The following is a 20,726-nucleotide window of genomic DNA, read 5'->3' as shown; positions in this document are numbered from 1 at the left end:
TCGAGGTGAGTGCCTCCTCAGTTTCCCCTTAGGAGGAAGAAACCTTGCAGTGGGACTGTCGGTGCCCATCTTAATGCCAGTCTGTCTCTGTCGTCTCTCTGTCCTAGGGCTCCCGGGGCCGGCTGCGGGGTGGCTTGGGCTGGGAGTCCAGCCTCCGCCAGCGGCCCATGCCGCGGCTCACCTTCCAGGCGGGGGACCCCTACTACATCAGCAAGCGCAAGCGGGACGAGTGGCTGGCACGCTGGAAAAGGGAGGTGAGGTGCCTTCTGGCCTGGGCCCCAGCCCGTCCCCCAGCATTGGAAAACCAGAAGTTAGCTTCAGCCGCCTTCCGGAGCTGTTGTCGGCCCCTGGCTGAGCCTCAGTTTCCCCTTCAGGTTAACCTCTTGCACTTACAGGGAACCGCTCAATTAGTAGGCAGTGACTGGTTTCTTTGTCCGTTCGACACATGTTTCTTGATCGCTTACTGTGTACCAGGTAGCGTTCTAGGCTCCGTGCCTATATAATTCTTGGCCTCGTGCAGCTGACATTCTGATGGAGGAGATAGAACAAATAAAGACAGAAACGTAAAGAAGGGGCTGAAGTAGAGGATAACAGAGGCCTGCTTTAGGTGGGGGTGGTCACGGGAGGCTTCTTGGAGGAGGTGGCATTTAAGTTGAGACCTAAAGGAAGAGGAGAGCTGGCTCTCATCGGGTCGCTCCTTGGTCTTTCAGTCTCCACTGCCTCAACGCCTCTTGCTGCTAAATCCCTCTACTAGCTAGCTTCCACCCCTCACCCCACGACCCCCGTGCAAGGTGTCTGGTGAGGAGTGGAGTGGGGTAGTGTTCTAAGAAGAGGAAACACACAAGCAAGACGCTTTGTTTGGCAAAGTGAGAGACCGGTATGCCCAGTGTGAAACAAGCAAGGGAGGAAGTGGGGCTGGACGAGGCTGGGAGGTCGGCAGGGGTCCAACCACATGGAGCTTTGCAGCTCCTGGCCAGAAGCTGGTATAGTTCTGAGGACACTGAAGGTTTCTATGCAGAGGAATGATCTGATGTGGATTTAAGGGGCAGCAGTGGACACATCGGGATGTATTTTGGAGATAGAATCAGTAGGGCTTGCTGATGGAGGGGAGAGGTGGGGGAGGGGAGGACATGGGGGCACTCCGGGACAACTCCCAGGGGTCTCACCTGAATACCAGTGATGGTTGGGCCATGTCCTCACATGGGGATGGCTAGCGGAGGGGCAGGTTTGAGACCGGCGGGAATTCTGACTTCAGTCTGAGATGTGGAGGTGCCTGGAGCCTGGGGGGCAGGGAGGTCTGGGCTCCAGATGCAAAGGTGAGAGGGCGTTAAGAGCAGGAGCTAGTGTTTAAGTCCAGGGAAGCTGATGAGCTCACCCAGGGACAGGGAGAGAGAAGAGACAAAGTCCCAGGATCGCAGCCACAAAACCCCACTATTTATGGGCCGTGTAGAGAGCAGGACTGGCAGGCTGCAGGGACTGACGAGGGGCTTGGGGGGTAGCCGAGGGGAGAAGAGCCATGACTCAGAAAGGAGAAGGCTTTCCCGAGAGTGTTTGCCTAGCCCTGTGGAAGGTGAATTCACTGAGACATGCTCATTGCATCTGACGCCCTGGAGTTGGCCAGCGACTTTTCTAAGAGCAGCTTCCGTGGGGGGTGGGAGCCAGCCCATGGAAGGCTGCAGCCGAGAGAGGAGGTGAGGAGACTGCAAGACCAGGGAGGCCCCAGTCTATGAAGCCTGATTTGTGGGGCTGCTCTCCTTCCTGTCTGATTAGTAGAGAGAAGGCTGTTGACCTCTGGCACCAGGATTGGAGCAGAAATGCCTTGAATTGCCACCATCTGGGACATGGCCTACAAAGAAAGGCCTTATCCCGTTTACATTGTGTGAGAGCTTGCTCTAGAAGAGGTTCAGAACAGGTAGGGGTTTGGCTACTTGATTGTTTCCAGTTCCTTCGGGATCCAGGAAGGCAGAAATTTCTCTCCGGGAAGAGCCTGGAAAAGGGGCAGCCTGTCTGAGGTCTGGGAGAGGAGAGAAGCACTTGACCCTGAGCACGCAGTGTGGTCTTTGGACTGGAAATTTCAGGAACTTGGGCTGTTCTTGCCATCTGGTCAGGTGCCCACCAATCAGTTCCCTGGGGCCAGCAGAGGGGGGCTTTGCTTTTTTCTGCTCTCCCTTAGCCCTGGGGCCAGAAGCTTGGACACGATGACTTTTCGGCCTGGTAAATCTATAAACTCTGTGGTCCTCAAACTGTGCTCCCTTGAAGAAGCAGTATGGGGGCCTGCCCTCAGTTGCAATAGAAAAGGGGATCTTTTCTCAACTTGCAGGAAACATTAAGATAATAGGTGTATTTTCTCCTAATTTTAAGTGTTCCACTAAAATTTCAAGACTTTATCATGGACGTCTTGTAGCATACACAAAAGCGGAGAGAGTGATGTGCCGAACCCCCATGTACCTATCACCCAGCTTCAACCATCATCAAAAGCTTTTCTAGTAAATCTTAAACCTTTGGCCTCTGCTTCCCCACCCCCAGCCAACAAAGGCAATCAATGAGCATTTACAGAAACACGTACAAAGTTGAATTAATTTAAAATGTTTGAGGTATGTGCCCCAAAAGCATATCCGTTGGGCTCCTGGCTGGCTCAGTTAATAGCGTACCTGACTCTTGATCTTGGGGTCTTGAGTTCAAGCTCTACATTGGGTATAGAGCTTAGTTAAAAAAAAAAAAAAAAAAAAGGTTAAAAAAAAATGTAGTTCTTCTGCCAGTTCAACTGTTCCTCATTCATATTCTATAACTAAAGATGTCATAAAGCCTTCCGTGATTTCCAGTACAGGTGTTAGAACTGCTGATCTCCTCATTCTCAAACTAGGGGGCTGGGGCCGCACTTAAGCGCTGGCTACAAGCTCAGGCCCCCTTCGGGCTTCCTACTGCCCGCTGAGGCCTGGCCACAGCACCACCCCTGCCCCCCTTGGGCTCGGCCAGGGAGCTAGGAGAGAGCTAGCTGCGGGCAATAAGAATGTTGGGGAAACACAGGTAGCTCTCAAGAGTGCCAGGTTCCCTTCAGACTAAAGGGTAGTAACTGTCACCAGCAGGCCTGTCTTCCGAGTGGCTTCCCAGGGGTAAAGAAACCCTTCCTCCTCTTGCGGCCTCATCCTCGTTCTCTGGCGTCCGACCCTTTCTTCCGACACTGCCTCGCTAGGCCTTCCTGACCTTGGCCCTGGGATCCTTCCCTGTTTCCTCCAGTGGCATCTGCTTGGCATTCTCCTCTGTCCCTTAACTATGGCATCCCCAGATCTCTGCCCGCCCCTGCCTCCTGCCAGTTTTGATCCACTTACCCCTTATGTGCTCTCCTAGATCCTACTAGGTGCCCTCCTAAAACCACAGTTCCAGCTGTTTCCCAGGCAGTGTCACCTGAAGGCCCAGCCGGCTCTTCCTAACCTCAGAAGGTGACACCTGCTCTTTAAAACTTCCCGCAGGGCACCATTTTTGAGCTACCAGAACCCTCCATGTCTCAGCACTGTATGAGATATTGGGGGTACCAGAAGCCTAGAAGATTCCTAGTTACCCCAAGATAGGACAAGGGTTTAGGGCACCTCGGGAAGAGCATCACCCAAAGGGCTTAGAGCGGTTCTGCCTGGATCATCCATGCATCAGCAAGAGGTGGCTTTTGGCTTCTAAAGAATGGACTAGAATTTAGGGAAGGGGAAAAAGGGCATTGCAGAAGGAGGGATACGGCATATGCAGAGGTTCCGGGCACCAGGCAACATGGCCTTTTCAGGATCAGGAACGGAAGTTGGTGAAGAAACACAGGATGTAGGGCTTGAGGACTGTGTGTCTTGTTTTGGGGCTCCCACCAGACCCCAGTCTGCACCTGCCCCCTCGCTGGTCCACATGCCCCAACCTGTGGGGCCTGCTTCCCTCAAAATACTCCTCTATCAATCCCGTTACTGACTGAGGTTTACTCTTTCCTTTTCCATCTGAGATTACCTACCTCCCCAGGCTTTCCTCTACCTCCAATTTTTTTTTTTTTTTTTTTTTTTAAAGAAGGCTTAGAATATCACAAAATGAAAGAAATTTAAAATAAGCGGGTGAGGAAAATGAGACATGTGCTCCTTCCCTGAGACTGAGGTAGGAATTCTGGTTGAAGGTGGGAAGCTGTCTGTCATTTTCTGTCTGTCCTATCACATAGTCACTTCCTTACTAATCCTTTCAAGGGTTAAGCTCCGCTTGAATCCTGACTGGGCCCTGCTATACAACCTACAATGGCTCCCCATTGTCTCCCTCATCTGTGCTAGAAATGCCCTGGCTGTTTCTCAAGGCATCATCTCTCACTGGGACCTCACAATCACCCCACCCCGTTTCACTGCCACTCTCTAAGAGGAAGGCCCTCTAAGAAGGACCAGTCCCCCTTTAGATTTTGCTGTGCCCCTTCTTTCTCCCCTTTGTCCCCGCTGTGCTTTCCTTTCTATGCCCTGCAGGACTGAGTCCACAAGGCTCTCTAGGATTTCTCCAGTTCACACTGACCTCCTCCCTTCTCTGCACCCCATTGCCCTTACTGCTAATGTTTTTGGATGAAGCACTCAGTTATATTTCGTAGGGTACTTTTCACTATTTCTCGTGTGTTAATCCTGTCTTCCCCCATCATGCCCAGCCTGATATTGGATAAGAATAGGCTCAATATATACCTGCTGGTTGGCCAAGCAGTTGAGACATTGGTGAATGTGGGACACCTCTAGGGAGCTCAAGCCCTTGGATTTCTGCCTTGAGGCCCCAAGCCCTTGGTTTCCATATGGTTTCTCGGAGGTGCTGACAGGTGTACCTGGAGGACAGCATGGGGCAGGAGGACCCGTGTGATTAGGCTCCCACGGGTAAGGTGGTGCCCTGATTCTTCTGCACTCCATGCTCCCGCTATTTCTGCCGGGCCTCCGCTGTGCTGGAGCCGATGAGAACCTTCCCTGCCCTGGCGGAGCTGGCCCAGGCCCTGGCAGCAGGGAGGGCAGAGGTGAGGCATTCCTCCTCCCAGAGGAGGGCAAGTCCTAGCTCCTCTTTCTAATGATTAACAGAACGCAGTGACCCAGGGGAGTATGGTGGGTTTAGGAAGGTCTTCCCACATGTGTCACTTCATTGGATGTCCCCACCACCGTGAGGCAGAAGAGGTGCAGAGGGCTGCTCAAGCAGCGGGGACGGTCGTCTGGCCGGGGGGGCCGAGGACTCCCACGGTTCCAGTTTGTGTGGTTTCAGGACTCCCTTGTAGCTGCGTGATGAAGGGTACTCTCTTCACCCCGGCCCGATTCTAAATTATGTCAAGGCAAGGACACCATGTCCTGCTGATCTAGGATCTGGTCTCTTTCCTGGCTCCCATCCTGAAGGGAGGGACTCATGCACCTTTACACTTATTAGATGCTTAATACATATTCAATAGTGATGATAACAAATAATCTGTGGTTCACATAGAGACCTCCCCTCTCCCGCCTATATCAGGCAGTTCCCCATCCCCTCCCCCTGGGCCCCCCAACAGGTGGCAAAGCTTTTATGTTCCTGAAGGGAAGGGTGCCTTTGGAGGGGAGTTCGAATGCCACCTGGCCACTTATGGGATGTGGGACCTTAGGCGTCACTTTTAACCTCACCAGGCTGAGAGCCCTTGGTTGTAGCTGGCCTTGGATGTGCCCCGAGCTCCTGGGTGTATCTCGTATGCACGAGAGCGGCTCTTGCCCAGCTTGCTTTCCGCCTCTCCCCAACCCGAGCTGGGTAGATGCAGGCACTCTGGGCACCTCTGTCCCCAGGGGTGGCACTCAGGGGAGACTGGGGAAAGGTTTGCTGAATGAGTCAATAATTCTAATCTCAGAACTGGTGTGGGTTAATAAAATAATCCTTAACATTTAAAGCTCCTAGGGCAGGGCTAGCGTATAACAGGAGCTTGATACTTTTCTAAATGATTTTAAATGACGTAAGTATTACACAAATGCATTCTTGTCGCGAAAAACTCACAACTCCCCCGTGATTCTAATTCCTCCAGCAGAGGTGCTTGGTGTTGTGAGTTTGGTGTATATACGACATGATTTTTTCTATCCATCTCTGTGTGTATAAATATATAATTTTACTTCACAGTTGCTTTTGTTTCTCTTCCTTTTTTACATAAATGGAACCACATTGTAGTTTTGTTTTACAGCTTGGTTTTTCACTTACAATAAGTCTCAACAATCTCGCCACGTAATCACTGTTCTATCCCAGCATATGGATTGCCACGATTTTACTCAACCGTTCTCTGAGTGGCAGGCATTTGTGTTGTTTATAGTATCTTACTACATACGCGTTGCAGCAGCGAACATCCTTGGTCATGCCTCTTTGTGCATCTGTGTTCCTCTAAGACACCTAGAAAGAGGAATGCTAGGTCAAAGGGAATGTGTGTTTTGCGTTTTATCGAACCTGCCAAACTGCCTTCCAAAAAGGGCAGTGCCATTTGTGTGCCCATAAACAGGGTATGAGAAGACTTCCACCTTTGCCAACATCAATATTTTGCTAATCTAATGGGTGGGAAAAAAAACGGTATCTTGTTATGATTTTAATTGGCATTTCCCAGATAATAAGTGAGGCTGGACCTCTTTTCATATGGTTATTGGCCATTTGTGCTGCTGCTTCTGTGAGCTGAGCAAATGTTGCTTCCTCTTGCTTTATAACCCTGCAGTCTCAACAGACTGTGCTTCCTGTCCGTCCTGGGAAGAAACAGCCTGTGAATGTCGAGAGGGTCATCTCCTGCTGTGCTATATTCCATTTAATAAGCAATCACTAAGCGCCTACTAAGTAGGGGGCCATTGTGCTTGGGGCTTTAGGAATAAGGAGATGAATTAGGTGTGATTCCCCTGGGCTCTAGTGCTGGAGACTTGAGAAATGGCTACGCTAGTAGACCATTAAGGACTAAAATCAAATTATTAGCCAACTACGTGGATAGCAGTTTTAGGGTATTCTGACCGGCAGGCATCCCTCTCTTATCCACCATTCGTAAATTCATGACAACCTGAACTTTTGCAGGATGGCCTCAAAAATAACATCTCCTTCAAGGAGGTGATGCCATTTGGGGCAAGCATGACAAGTATGTACTTTACCAAAAGGCTGAACAGGTTTTTAAAGGTATTCCTGTGACAGCCTATAATCAGAGTGACTTCCAGGGCTGGCTGTGAAATTGTCATCATAGAGGCTCCCACTGTCTCCTGAGGGGATGGGCTGTTTGCACACCGGAGTGTTCACTTTATCAGGGGGCACAGAGAATAGCCCTTACACCAACCCTCACTCTTTCCCCCCCCCCCCCCGGCGGGCGCGGCGGGGGGGGGGGCCGCCCGTGGTGGTGGTGGTTGTGGGCGGGGTCTAGCGGCTGGCCGAGGCCGAGGAACTAGGCAAGAGGGGTTGGACTTTACTGAGCACCTACTTTGTACCAGGCACTGTGCCAGGAGCATTCACTTTCACCATAGAACTAAGATACGGTATGTTCCAGTGGCCCAGCTTACGTCACGAATCCAAGCCTAAGTTTATGCACTTATGGGAACCACAGGTCAAACTTAACATACACCAATCACAATCGTCCAGCTCAGCTTTCGTTGGCTCACCTTACCCTAGAAAATAGGACCTGCTAGCCTTATAAGGAAATTCCCCACTTCCTAGCCAATCATGCCTTGTTTCCGTGTTACCTCTTCTAAGAGTCTATCAAAGTCGCTACCTGCGAGAATCCCTCGGGAAGAGTACTCCATTGCTTGTTAGGCACTGTACTCTCCGATCCTTGGATTCTTCTCCCTGGAACAAAGGACATCAAACGCATTACTGAATTGTATTGTTTTTGTCATTTGACAGATATATTATGTGCAGTTACTATAAGAACTATCTTTATCCCTATCTTACTCCTAGGAAACTAAGATTCCCCTAGATAAGGAGGTGAGAACCACATGGATATGCTTGTAGAGTGTTCCCAGGGGCAAAACCCATCCCATGCTGCTTCTGTTTTGCGCCCAAATGACTCACCTAGAACAGAATCTTCCTGGTTTGCTGATGGCTTCTCCTTAGACTAAAGTATGGGGTTAAAAGAGAGGGATAGTGGGGGCGCCTTAGTGGCTCAGTTGGTTAAAAGTCTGACTTCTGCTCAGGCCATGATCTCAAAGTTTGTGAGTTCCAGCCCTGCGCTGGGCTCTGTGCTGACAGGGCGGAGCCTGCTTGGGATACTCTCTCTCTCCCTCTCTCTCTGCCCCTCCCCCACTTGTTCTGTCTCTCTCTCCCTCTCTCAAAACAATAAGCTTTAAAAAAAAGAAAAAAGGAAAAGAATCATACCACATTTAAAAAAAAGAGAGAGATAGGATAGAGTTGGCCCAGCCCTACCCCCCACCCCCTGCCCCAGCTGCCGCCTCCACTCCCCACCTCCTGGGCTGCCTGAGCCAGGTTTGGGTCCTTTAGGCCCTCGGGACTGCCCCCGCCCCCGCTCCACTCACTTGGTCCTGAGCCCCTCCTTGAATCGCTGTTTTCTCATGAAGGTACCTTTGACATTGTGAGATTTGGATTAAAACAATGTTGGAATGAGATTCACGAGGCTTGGGATTCAGGAGGCTTGGTTTCCGGGCTCAGCCTCTGCCCCTGATCTATTTGAGAAGATCTTTCTCCTCTCTGCACTTCAGTTTCCTCATTTGTAATGTGACAGAAATAGACTCAGCTGACCCCAGAGATTCTAAAAGTTTATAATTTGTGGGGAGGAGGGCTCGAGTCATGACCTGTAGCATGTCTCCTGTACTACCTTGTACATGAATTCTAAATTAAATATCTGAGCGCGTTCTCAGACCTTACATACACGCCTCTTCTAGAAACACATATATAAAGTATCCCGACAAGGATTCTTAATAAAGACTTTCGTAATATTTACGTGTTTGGTGCTAGAACCTAGTTTTCCTTTCCTCTTCACTACTCTTGACTTGGTGCTCATCTTCAGGGCCCAGGCTAGGGAGAGGCTTGAGTTCATAACAAAAAAGGCCATGTTGCAAAGTACACCCCTCCACCCCCGCCAGGTGACACATCTTCCTAGGGCATTTCCTTAGCTTGGGAATTCACATTCCAGCTTCTGGCTTTGGTGGCCCTCTACCTAGATCTGCCCAGGATTGCTAGTTTTCTTTTCATTAATCACTGATTCATTCATTCATTCATTCATTCATTCATTCATTCAAAGAACCGTCGAACCTTAACTGAGCTTTAAGATAACACCGCATGTGTCTGCGGAGCTACTGCATTCCGACATTTTCTAGACACTACGGAAACAAATTGCACGGAAAGTCAGAATCCCGGCCTGGGATGCCTCCTTCCCCTGGGAGACGTAGGCAGGTAGGTGAGTACCTTGTGCAACCCAGTACGGCCATTTGAGGACTAGGAGCAAACAGGCCATGGGAGCACTAACTAGCCTGAGGACCTTGGGGAAGGCTTGCCAAAGAAGGGACAGCACGCAGCCCTCCCCCTGGAACCAGCAGTCTGCCTGACAGGGATGGCGGGGGAAGGGCGTCGAGTGGGATCTTAAGGTAGGTGCCGAGAAATCCTCCGGGAGTTTGGGGTCTGGAGCACCTCCAGATGGCTTGCATATTTAGTCCCAACTTTGAGAAGCGTTCTTATAGCACCTTCTATGAGGCAGACAAAGGAGAGGATATAACAGTGATGTTCTCTCTGCTTTGCTTTAAAGACCAGACCATTTGTCCTGGAGGCCCCAGGGATGTTGAAGCACGGGGTGGCCGGCTGGACTGTGTGACCCTATTAAGGAGCCAATAACTCTAGATGAAAGAATTAATGGACTTGAATTCAGTTCTTACCAAACACACACAGCACTGTACTGGTGCTGGAGGAGACGCATGGGCACAGCTCCCGTCCCAGGGACATGTGGCTAGTGGAGAAGGCTGGAGCGTTCACTGTGAACCTCGGTGTCAGGTAGAGCGTGGGGCTTGTTCTGTGCTCCCGGTACCAAGAGTCTGGTGAGCACAGTGGAGGGCAAGAGCACTTTTCCAGGGAATTTCCAGGAAGCTTCCTGGTGGAGGCCTCTTTTGGGAATTCTAGTAGGGATAAATGAGGAAAGAATCACTGAGGGGGCAAAGAGAAGGAGCCGTGAAGCTTCTGGGTTGTTCAGGGAACAGCAAGAGATCTGGTAACTAGGGTGTGAGAGTCGGGGAGGAAGCGTTAGGAGAGAGAAGACTACAAAGGAAGATGGTCAGATCTGCAAAGGCCCTCCTGTCACGGTCAGGAACTGCTTCATTGTGCAGCAGAGAGCAGGAGTGTGAGAGAGGTGGCCGTGGCTTTTAGGAAGGTAACCCTGGCAGCATGGCAAGGGAGTCCAGAGCAGAGGAGTCGAGAAGCAGGACGAGTTAGGAGGGCGTTCGGCTGGGCTTTGACCGAGGGTCCAGGTAACAAGAGGCGGACACGAGAGACTTGATAGAATTGTCTCCCGTCGGAGGACAGGGAGAAACTGCCCTCGTATTTAGGGGCTGGGGGTGGTGGTCATTATCTGAGCTAGAGAATCCTGGAGGAAGAGCGGGTTTGGGACTGGAAGGTGGTCTGGGCTTTTGATTTTCTTAAGGATGTATTGTGATGAGCAGGAGCTTTTAATTTTAATAAGGTCCAATTTATCCTTTTCTTCCCCCCATTTTATTGGTTAGCATGTGTGTGTATCTCTAAGAATTCTTTGCCCACCCCAAGGTCATGAAAATATGTTCCCTTAGGAGAGGGTGAGTTCGGTGTTGGACAAGCTGGTTTTGAGAAGCCGGCAGGGTGGCTGTGCGCTGGGAGAGGTGTAGCAGGCAGCTCTGAAGGTGGGTCCGGAACCAGACTCTGGAATCACTGCCGTGGAGGGCACGTGCTGCAGAGCTGGGAGGGAAGAGCCGGAAGCAGGGAGAGCAGCCTGTTGGAGACCAGGATAAGGAGGGGTGGGGACTTGGAGCTTCTGGGAACAGCTGGTGCCCAGGACTACTACGAGGGCTTCGGAATCCGAAGGAGTTCTGGAGCCCATTAGAGAACCAAGAAAGCCCCCTCTTTCACCAGGCTGTGGAGCCCTTTCTAATCTCTGTGAAGCATCTGGCCATCCTGGTCCTCCACCTCTCAGTTTATCCTCTCCCCGACAAACATGTCCTGTGTGTGTGTGTGTGTGTGTGTGTGTGTGTGTGTGTGTGTGTGTGATTTTACCAGTTTTCAGATCTGCCATTTTTTAATTACAACTCCTTATAGATGCCTTATGACTCTTCCCCTATTCCTCCTTAGTCTGTAAATGGTGAGCAGTATACATATTTAATTTTTCATTTCCAACTCGGAGGAATTAAACACCAATAGGGATGAAAGAGCTTAGTCTCCTGTATATTTGAATCTAGATGCTGTTTCAAGGGCAACTCTATGGGGCAAACAAAAACCAAAAACTGAGTTGGGCTTGCTTTATACATAACAAAGATGCCGTCAGCATTCAGTGTGTCTTAGAGGGCGGGTTGCTGTGATACTACGTCAGAATCATGTGGGCTGTGCATTCAAAAAAGGCATGTTCCCAGGCCCCATTCAGAACCCAAGGAGGCACAATCTCTAGGGCGGTTCCTGAGAAAGCTGGTTTTCTAGCCAGCTCCCCAGACGATTCTGTGGCTTAGGAAAGCTTGAGAACCACCAAGCTTTGGATGATTCCAAGTAAAGCAAATCTGGCACAGAAGAGATCCCCAAAAGGTGCATTTGTCATTTCACCTACCGCCCTATCAACCGCATGGGGTGGGGGGGTGCTCTGTGCACGTTAGGATCACCTGGGAGTCTTGTTTTGTTTTAACCACCACCGCCTGGGCCCCTCCTCTGGATTTATTACATTTGGGACTTAGCGATGGGCCCTGGCCCACATGGCTGCTAACGCTCTCCCAGGTGATTCTAATGTACAGCTGTTGCGTGAGACTCTCTGATCTTGGAATACTGAACTAGGAAAGAAGTTCGGGCTCTAAGGCAGGCAGAGCTAGGGAACCGTTTCCAAACATGGGTGGGGCGGGGGGAGAAGACCGGAAAGGACTTGGTACAGGAATTCAAATTTTCCCTTTGGGATGGAGATGGTAGGCGTTCCTGCTGTTTCCAGCTGTAGTTTACTGCAATGCCTGTCTGCCGGGCTCCTCCTGGGTCTTCTCTTTGGACTCTGAAACTTGAGAGGGTCTGCATGCCTGAATCTGAATGTGGTCCCTGAGCCCCTCCCTTTGACCCCCAGAGCCTGGAGAAGGGGTGGGGGAGGGGAGGGGAGGGGAGGGGAGAGCAGCCCTGGCTGTTAGGGTTTACCAGGTTCCTTTTGACCCGTCTGTCCCAGGTATAAAATTAACACTTCTCTCTAGGGTCGGGTTTCTAAAGCAAAGTGAACATCGACAAGTCCTCAAGCAAACCTGTCATAGGGTTCTTTCCACCTCTCAAAATGTTGCACCCTCATGAATTCCTTTTTTTTTTTTTTTAAGTTTATTTTGAGAGAGAGGGTGTGCGTGAGAGCATGAGCAGGGAAGGGGCAGTGAGAGAAAGAGAAAATCCCAGGCAGGCCCTACAGTGTCAGCACAGTGCCAGATGCGGGGCTTGAACTCATGAACCATGAGATCATGACCTGAGCCGAAATCAAGAGCGGACACTTAACCGACTGAGCCACCCAGGCGCCCCCCTCCTGACTTCCTTCGATCTTACCTGTACTAGTCAGCAGATATTTGTGGTCCTGTCAGACTGATTAGGAAATCAGGGTCCAAAGAGGCTAGGCACTTATTAAAGGTCTTGGCATCAGCTATGATCCCCTGCTCAGTCTGAGACCTCACATCCCGCTCCTTGATGTTGCCGTGGTAAGGTATGGGGACCAGCAGCACTGCCACCTGCACCCCTGCTCCCTGCCCGGATCCGCACTCCACTCACTCACAGGTGGAGCCCTGCACACCCAACAGCTCCGGGCTAGGGGCTGGGGAACTGATTCGCAGCGGGGAGCTGGCTTTGTGGGGGAAGCCTTCCCCTTACGGAGCAGACCTGGAACGGTAGGGAAGGAGAAGGCAGATGGGTGCAGTGAGGAAGGAGGTAGCAGCTGAAGCTCCAGAAGCCTCAGGGCTGCTCTGGCGAGTTGGGGCTCCCAGGCACACAGCATTGGGGGGGTGTAGCAGTGACTGCAGAGATTGAGGGGGCTGGGGAGGAGGGGAGGCTGCCTGGGAATGTGGCAGAAGAGATGAGGTGAGGGGTCGGCCAGGAGGTGCCTCCCAGGCTCAGAAGAATGCATCTGAGTGCATGGATGGCACGCAGGGGAGGTTGGGGGGGGGGGGGAGCTGGGACTCCTTCTCTCTCATAGATAGGCAGGCGCCATGCCGGTGCCTCACACCCCTGCCCCTCTATCTGCCGGGGAGTCGATACAACTGCAGACACCCCTAAAGATCTGGCCGCTCCTGTCTGAGAAAGCTGGGAGGCTGTGCCCACTCCTGGCATACCCTCTGTCATCCTCCCGTTGCTGCCTTTACTGATTTCCGTCTCCTCTGACTTCCCTCAGCACATGGAGACAGCATCCCTACCACATAATTTACCAGCTAATTGCATGCTGTCTTGCATGAGGGCTGTGGTTCCATGAGCGGTGGGTCTTGGGCACACAATTAGGCTGAGTAACAGAAGGGCGGAGGCCCGTCTCCCCCACCTCCGCAGTGTCCTCCCCCGGCCCAGCTACTGCAGGTGCTCAGAACTCCCGTGCTCCCGGATTCCGGTGTCTGGGTGTGTTCCAGGCGGGCTCCGAGGTCGGCTCCAGAGCACAGCCCGGCCTCCCTGTGGGTTCTGGGACCGGCGAGGGGGATGGGGCGCCCCTGCCCCTCCGGCATTTGCCTGAATACTGCTGCACCTCTCCTGGGCCCAAGTTTGGGAGGATGGCACAGAGCCCAACCAGGCCAGCGCACTGCAGGTTGCCATGGCGACCCTTTTGGTTTCCTTCCGAAGGAGGATAGTTTCTTTCAGCGCAGATCATCTGCCTGGGCCGCCACCCTTCTGTACACTCTGGGAACCAGACGGCCCAACCCCGCTACCTCTGCCTTGTGCCACAGGGGATAGCTTGTCGAGAGAGGCTCGGTCCTAAATCACAATCCAGTATCGGACAATTGCATGTTCTGGCTTGAAGGGGAGGAGAGAAAGGCCCAGGACATACGGCCTCCCTGAGGCCTCCCCTCTGACGCTTGCACTGAGGGAGCTTCCCTCCGTATCTCCTTCCACCTACCCCTCCTGCTCCAGACCGCTTCCTCTCCCGTTACTGGCTCTGACCCTTTGGGTGGGCTCAGTTCCTGCAGGTTTCGGTTTCCTCGTTTGTAACCAGGACAGCCAGGGCCTTTAGTGGTTTCCACACCTGGCGAGAATCAGAATTACCTAGGGAGGTTTTAGCAGATTCCTGGGCCCTGCCCCAAGCCTGCTGATCTCCACAAGAGGGCCCAAGAATCTGTATTTTTAAAAACCTTGGGTGATCCTAATACAATTAAACCCAACCGATTTGGGGATTCTCCTAGCAGGATGATCTGTGGGGCTCTTGTGGGAAGAAAAGGAAGGCCTGCCCTGTGCTGAGGACTGACTGGCCTTTCTGGGTTCCCAGGAGCTTCTGAAGAGCCCCTTGCAGGTTACTCTTGTCAGGAAGCGGGTGTTTCCTGGTCATGCTGGCTAAGCCAAGACCAGGCCCCCACCTTTCCCCCACAGGAGAAGCCCGGGGAGAGAGAATGACAGGAAGGGGGGGGGGTGTTGCCATAACAACCAGCTCTAGGCAGAGGCCTCCCTTCCAGGGGCTGGTACTTCACCCCAGTAATGGTGGTTTCCATGGAGATGGGTTACTGAGGGACAGGGGGAGCATTTGCCCCACTTAGAGCATTAGTAGGAGCTGCCAGGAGGCTGAACATCTCTAGGTGGGAGCCTTGGACCCCTGTCAACTTCAAGCCCCCCCCCCCCCCCCCCCGCAACTATGGCCTCTGCTCTCCAGGTGCTGGTCTGACACTCTCCCTGCTTAGTTGCTCTCTCTGTGACTGGTCTCCCTAGCAACAAGTCCTGCTAACTCCTTGCTGTTGGCTCCGTGGCTATTTTTAGCTTCACTGCCAGCAGCCCAGTCCTGGTCATTTGCTTGCAACCTCCATATGGATTGCAGGGGAACAGGCAAACAAAGATTCCCGGCCTCTGGTGGGGGGGGGGGGGCAGACCTGGACCTCTTAGCACCTGTTAGAATTTTGCTATGGACAGAATCTGTCCCTAACTGGGAACTTTGGCAGTGGATCCTGGATGAGGCTCCTGAGACAATGTTGAATTCAGTTCAGGAAACACTATCTAAATCCTCTTCAATGTGCAAGAAGCTCGAGTCCACACTGCTTCCATATGAAGCTGAATAACGTCCAGTCTCTGCCCTCTAGGAATTTTTAATTTGTGGAGGAGAAAGATGAGTGAGTGCACGATCGCCTTAGTATGGGCAAATATTGGCAGGTGCTAAGAGGATTACAAGGTGCTATGGGAGTACCTCGGAGTGGGGGCAGGGCAGTTTTTCAGTAGGGAAAGGTAAGGGGGAGGGGCCAGAGTACCACTGTCCAACAGAACTTTATGCAAATGATAAAAATGTTCTAAGATCTGTGCTGTCCAATATAATAGCCGCAGCCACAGGTGGCTCTTGGACACTTGGAATGTGACCAGTGCAACTGAGGAAAAGAACTTTTATTTTTATTTAATTTTTAATTTATTAAAAACATTGTTTTTGTTTATTTTTGAGAGAGAAAGAGACAGAGACAGAGACAGAGGGCGAGCAGGGGAGGGGCAGAGAGAGGCGGAGACACAGAATCCAAAGCAGGTTCCAGGCTCTGAGCGGTCAGCATAGAGCCTGACACAGGGCTCGAACCCATGAACTGTGAGATCATGAGCTGAAGTCGGACGCTCAACCGCCTGAGCCACCGAGGTGCCCCTAATTTTAATTAAATAGCACATGCAGTGAGTGGCTACCCTATTGGACAGTTCAGGTCTAGAGAAACTTTGATGGTGGAGATAACTGATGAACTGGAAGGATAGATAGGATTTGGGCTGGTGGGAGTTGAAGGGGAGGAGCAAGGAACAGCATGAGCAAAGGCACAGAGGCAGGAAAGGGCATATTTCGGGAATAGCAAGTGGGTGGGCTGAGTGGGCTGCGTGACATAAGCGCTATACAGCTTGTGGGGGCCTTGAATGCCATGTAGAGGGTTGACTGTAATCAGCAGGTAGTCAGAGGCTTTTGAGCTACAGGTAGGAGAAGGGCAGGATCGGAACAGACATCCATTTTGATCTCACGGCCTTTTGTGCGGACCAGGTCTCCTTGGGATGGCTGCGAGTGCTTTTGTGGCAGAGTATATACAGTGCTTCCTCAATATGTGGCTTTGCAGATGGCTTCATAGGGATCATGGCTTCTCTGGCTTTGAGTAAACGGACTTGTGGTTAAATGTCCTGTTTGATGGCAGCAACATGACCTCCCCCTGTCCTGCCGGCACCGGATTTCATGTCCGAGCGTACCGCAGAACACTGAACTTTGAGTTAAAACCAGCCCAGCAGGCCTGGCGTCCCCACTTTGACCCGTGGGAATTACTGCTCTTTACTGGTGGATCGTGGCCCTTGTGCCTCATCTCAGGTCTGTGAGCTAGAGAGTCAGGTTAATGGCACGTCTTGTGATCATGTTCTTCAGAAACACAGGAGAGCGACACATAGCAGAATGCTGAGATTTATAACAGGACGTGTCCTTGCCACACAGATCCTAGCACTTGTCCTGCTGTTTTCTGGCAACTTACTGGCATCGGAGTCGCTGGAAAATATAATTAAAATGAGAAGTTTGCTCGATGAGTGCAGGATCAGGGCGAAGAGTCAGGTGTCCTTAAGAGGTGTTTCATCAGGCCTGTTGAATCACTGCTTTCTGCCTGTCAAACAGGAAACGGCCCTCTCTTTCAAGTTACCCTCTCTTTTGGGCCATCCTGGATACTTCCTCTCCAACACTTCTTTTAGGCTCTTGACATCCACTAGATCTTTTCATCCAGCAGTTCCCCCTTTCAACATACTTTCTAACGTTTCCAAAAACCTGGCTTGTTTTATGTGACACTCCTATTTCAGGTTTATGATCTTTATTGCAATCAAAAGACCTATCTCAGGGCTCAGTTGGAAGAGCCTGCGACTGTTGATCTCAGGGTCATGAGTTCGAGCCCCACATTGGGACTACTGATCTCAGGGTCATGAGTTCGAGCCCCACATTGGGTATAGAGATTACTTAAGTAAATAAACTTAAAAAAAAAAAAAAAAAAAAAAAACAGACCTATCTCAGTAACCAGCCTGGGAAGGTTCCTTTGGAAGGTCAAGGACATACATGACCTGAGGATCCTTGAAGGCTGCCCTGTTTTTTTCCTGCTAAAGTCACCTCATGTCCTAGATTTGAGGCCTCTTCTGTTTTGGGGCCCGTCTCTGCCCACTGAGCACCAAGAGCACATGAATCTCTGAGTGACTCATACATACAGAAGGGGGGAAACTTTCCTGTCCGCATAGCTACAAGAGGGGGACGGTGCTCTAGGTTGTTGAGGGGACAACTTTATGAGTTGGGTCTTTCTTATGCTTAAGTTGGGAGCTGGGTGGAAGAGGTTAAGATTTGGGCTTAATTTTAAAGGATGAGAACAAAGAAGTTTGGCAGTTGGAGGGAAAGGCTACTTGATTAAGTGGGCCAAGAGAAAGTGAAACTGATGGTCCTTGTCCGAGGTGACACTTTGAATCCTGGCTGCATGCACCAGGGATCATTACTTACTGTCTGAAGAAGTCCCAAGGCCACAGAGTGTATAGTCTAAAGTGTTTAACCTCGTATTAGTGGAAAAGGAGATGCCATGGATGAGATCTAGAGTTTTTAATTTATTTTTATTTATTTTATTTTTTATTTTTTTTAAATGTTTATTTATTTTTGAGACAGAGAGAGACAGAGCACGAAAGGGGGAGGAACAGAGAGAGAGAGGGAGACACAGAATCCGAAGCAGGCTCCAGGCTCTGAGCTGTCAGCACAGAGCCTGACACGGGGCTCGAACTCACGGACCGCGAGATCACGACCTGAACCGAAGTCGGACGCTTAACCGACTGAGCCTCCCAGGCGCCCCAAGATCTAGAGTTTTTCAAAAAAGAGCTGGCCAAACCAGATCAGAAATTTCATTTTGAGAGGAGGCCTGGGAGGGGAGGTCTAAAGTGGCCTGTTTACAGGCCCTGGATGCCCAGGAGGCATCAGAGAAGAAGCTCATCCAGAAAGGATTCCAGCAGGCAAGAAGCACAAATTCAGGGCTTCTGGTCTCTGCTTGGGGATCGCCTGAAAAACTGTTCCAGATCCCTCGACTGGGTTGAAAGATGGGTTGGAACAGAACAGCCTGACTCCTTCTCCTTGCTGTATGGATGGATTCTGAGTCTCAGTCAGGGTTGGGAGAGCGAAGTGTGAACTCCCCAAGTATTATTTGGAGAAAGCTCTCTGATTTGGAGTCTTCCTCCCTCTTCAGGGCTGGCTTGCTCTGATGGCCCTCAGAAGGGTGCCGAGCCCCAGGAGGGATGGTGGGCCGTCCTTCACAGCACCTCTCTTAACCTCCTTATACCAGCACCTGTTCCAGCTGGTATGTTCCCAGCTGACTGTGGCTGGAAGCCAGGCACCTGGGGCAGTATCTCTTTAAGAGATGCTGGTATTCCAGGGCCTGGGAGGGCAGATGTTATCACTTCTATTTTGCAAATGAGAAAACCAGACTTCTTGGGGTTAAGTGACTTGCTCAAGGTCATGGTGATGGAACCAGAACCCAAGTCCAGATCTTCTGACAAGTGCTGCTGGCTAAACAGCTCTCTGCTGCTGACAGCATTTACCTTCAGTTCCTCTGCTCCTCCTTCTAATTCATCTTGCAACCGGAAACCGGGCTGATCTTTCCAAAATAACCATTCATCTGGTCTTGTCAGAAACACCTGTGTTATTCTTCACTGCTGTGGGATATATCCATTGACATCTTTCTCTGCACCCTTTAGCCTTAGTTGTCTTGGGAGGTGGAGATGGGCAAGGATTTCCCCCCACCTCAGCCCTACATCTCTTTTTTCCTTTCTATCTTACTTCATTCCAGATCTGATTCATCTCTGCTCCACACTGACCTCTTAACCTCATTTATCATTCATACTAGCCAATTTTTTTTGTTGGGCTTTCAAGCCATCCAAGTCCACGGGGCTTGGTATTTGTGGTATAGTTATCTTCACAGATGTTTTTTCAATGACCTTTTCCTATCTCTCCAAGTCTAGTTGAATCTGTCAGCTCCTTGAAGGTAGGGCCAAGAGGGTCTGCTTCTTTATCAGATGTGGGTAGAGAGAGAGAGAGTGTGTGTGTATGTGTGTCCCTCCTCCCTGGGATAGGGGCCTCTGCTCTGGAGGAGGGAGGTTGAAATGGTTGAGTCCGCACCTGGAGGCTCCAGAGGAGGAATGTAGTCTTCCCGAGCACCAGATGATTGTGCCTGGGAAAGAGGAATTGCTACACTTTTAAACTAGAGTGTGCCCCCCCGCCCCCCCACAAACGGGAAAATGGAACATCCAAGGCAGATCCCGAGTGACGTAGGGGACCCAGGGACTTGGCTGAACTCAAGCCACGCGTTTAAGGGACCCCCTGTCGATCCACCTGTAGTATGAAGAGGAGAGCCCTCTCCCCAACAGTTCTTGTTCTGGAGCGCTCCCAATTTCTGCAGGCGCCTTCTGTCCATCTCTGTGTGCTTTGAGTTTTCCCTACAGCTTCCTGGGCCTCTACGCTCATCTGTAAGCTTTTTCTTCTTCTTCTTCTTTTTTTTTGGTTGTGCTTCCGAGAGACTGACTTTTACCAACTTTCTCCTGGCTCTCCCAGGCTGTCCGCAACCTCCTCTCTTCTTTTGCCGGCGCTCCTGGTACTCTCCACGCTCCCAGCTTACCTCCGCCGCTGCAGTGCAGCCCCTTCCCTCCCGGGTCCCCTTCCCAGCCTCCGCGGGCTCCCCGCCTCGCCCCGAGGCGTCCCTCGGAGCTCACGCAGAGTTGGGGGTGAAGGGGGCGGGAGGGCCAGCCCGGAGGAGGGGGCGGTGCCGCCTCCAGCCCCGGCCTGGGCGGGGTCCTGGGAACGGGCGGAGGCCCAGCCGCGCCCCCAGGCCCCAGCGGCGGCCCGCGCCCCTCGGACGGGAGGAGAGGGGCTGGCCCATTGCCAGCGTCTGAGAGCCGGCCCCCTCCCCCGGCCCGCTCGCAGCCAACCAGGCACTCCAGCGGGGCCCACGTGACCTGGAGTTCTAGACAAAGAAAATGTTCAAGCCCTCCCCCCCACCTCCCCCCTCCCCCTCTCCCTGGCCCCCTCCGCCCCCAGCCCCATCGCCCCCTTCCCCTCCCCCCAGACGGGCAGCTACTTACAGAGCTTCAGGGCCGGGGCTCACACCTGAGCCGGACCACAGAGGGGCTGCACCTGGCCTTATGGGTAGGTTCCTGGACGGAGCCCTGGGGAGACTGGGGGCGGGGAGGCGGCAGGGGCCGGTGGGAGGATCTCTGGGCCGCTGCAGCCCTCTGGATTTGAGAAGAGTCAAAGTCTGCCTCCCTGGCCCGCAGGAGCTGGCTGCTGTGCCTGGCCCGAGTTCTGGAGATGCTGAGTTAGTGCTGTCCCACCCACTCCCTCTTCAGGAGCCCCCAGCCCCACTTCTCCCTGTGCTCAGGTGGGGACTGGCGGTGCAGGGGCCAGAAGAGCAGCCCCAGCGTGTGTGCCCGGG

At 51.9% G+C, this 20,726-nt stretch overlaps 1 protein-coding gene and 1 long non-coding RNA gene across 8 annotated transcripts in view; one reads left to right on the top strand and one right to left on the bottom strand.

Moving 5' to 3' along the window:
• Positions 1–20,726, top strand: part of DNMT3A (DNA methyltransferase 3 alpha) — a 100,278-nt gene that overhangs the window by 63,182 nt on the left and 16,370 nt on the right. For 5 of the 6 annotated variants that reach the window (XM_040496221.1, XM_040496225.1, XM_040496222.1 and 2 more), the window contains exon 6: positions 108–254. In XM_040496221.1, the coding sequence (XP_040352155.1) occupies positions 108–254 (147 nt within the window). Of the gene's footprint in view, positions 1–107; positions 255–20,339; positions 20,441–20,726 lie in introns of those variants that run through there. The other variant, XM_040496226.1, reaches the window with a different exon arrangement.
• Positions 6,175–20,451, bottom strand: LOC121044207 (uncharacterized). 2 transcript variants are annotated; one of them, XR_005797197.1, is made up of 3 exons: positions 20,377–20,451; positions 7,677–7,779; positions 6,175–6,366 (listed from the first exon to the last, which is right to left on the bottom strand). It is a non-coding gene; the product is annotated as an uncharacterized LOC121044207 (long non-coding RNA). The 2 variants fall into 2 exon arrangements; XR_005797196.1 differs by lacking the exon at positions 20,377–20,451 and adding an exon at positions 13,539–13,809.

The sequence above is a fragment of the Herpailurus yagouaroundi genome, unplaced genomic scaffold, assembly GCF_014898765.1.
Source record: "Herpailurus yagouaroundi ecotype Mexico unplaced genomic scaffold, PumYag 188, whole genome shotgun sequence".
Lineage (NCBI taxonomy): Eukaryota > Metazoa > Chordata > Mammalia > Carnivora > Felidae > Herpailurus > Herpailurus yagouaroundi.
This window is presented reverse-complemented; position numbering and strand designations above follow the sequence as displayed.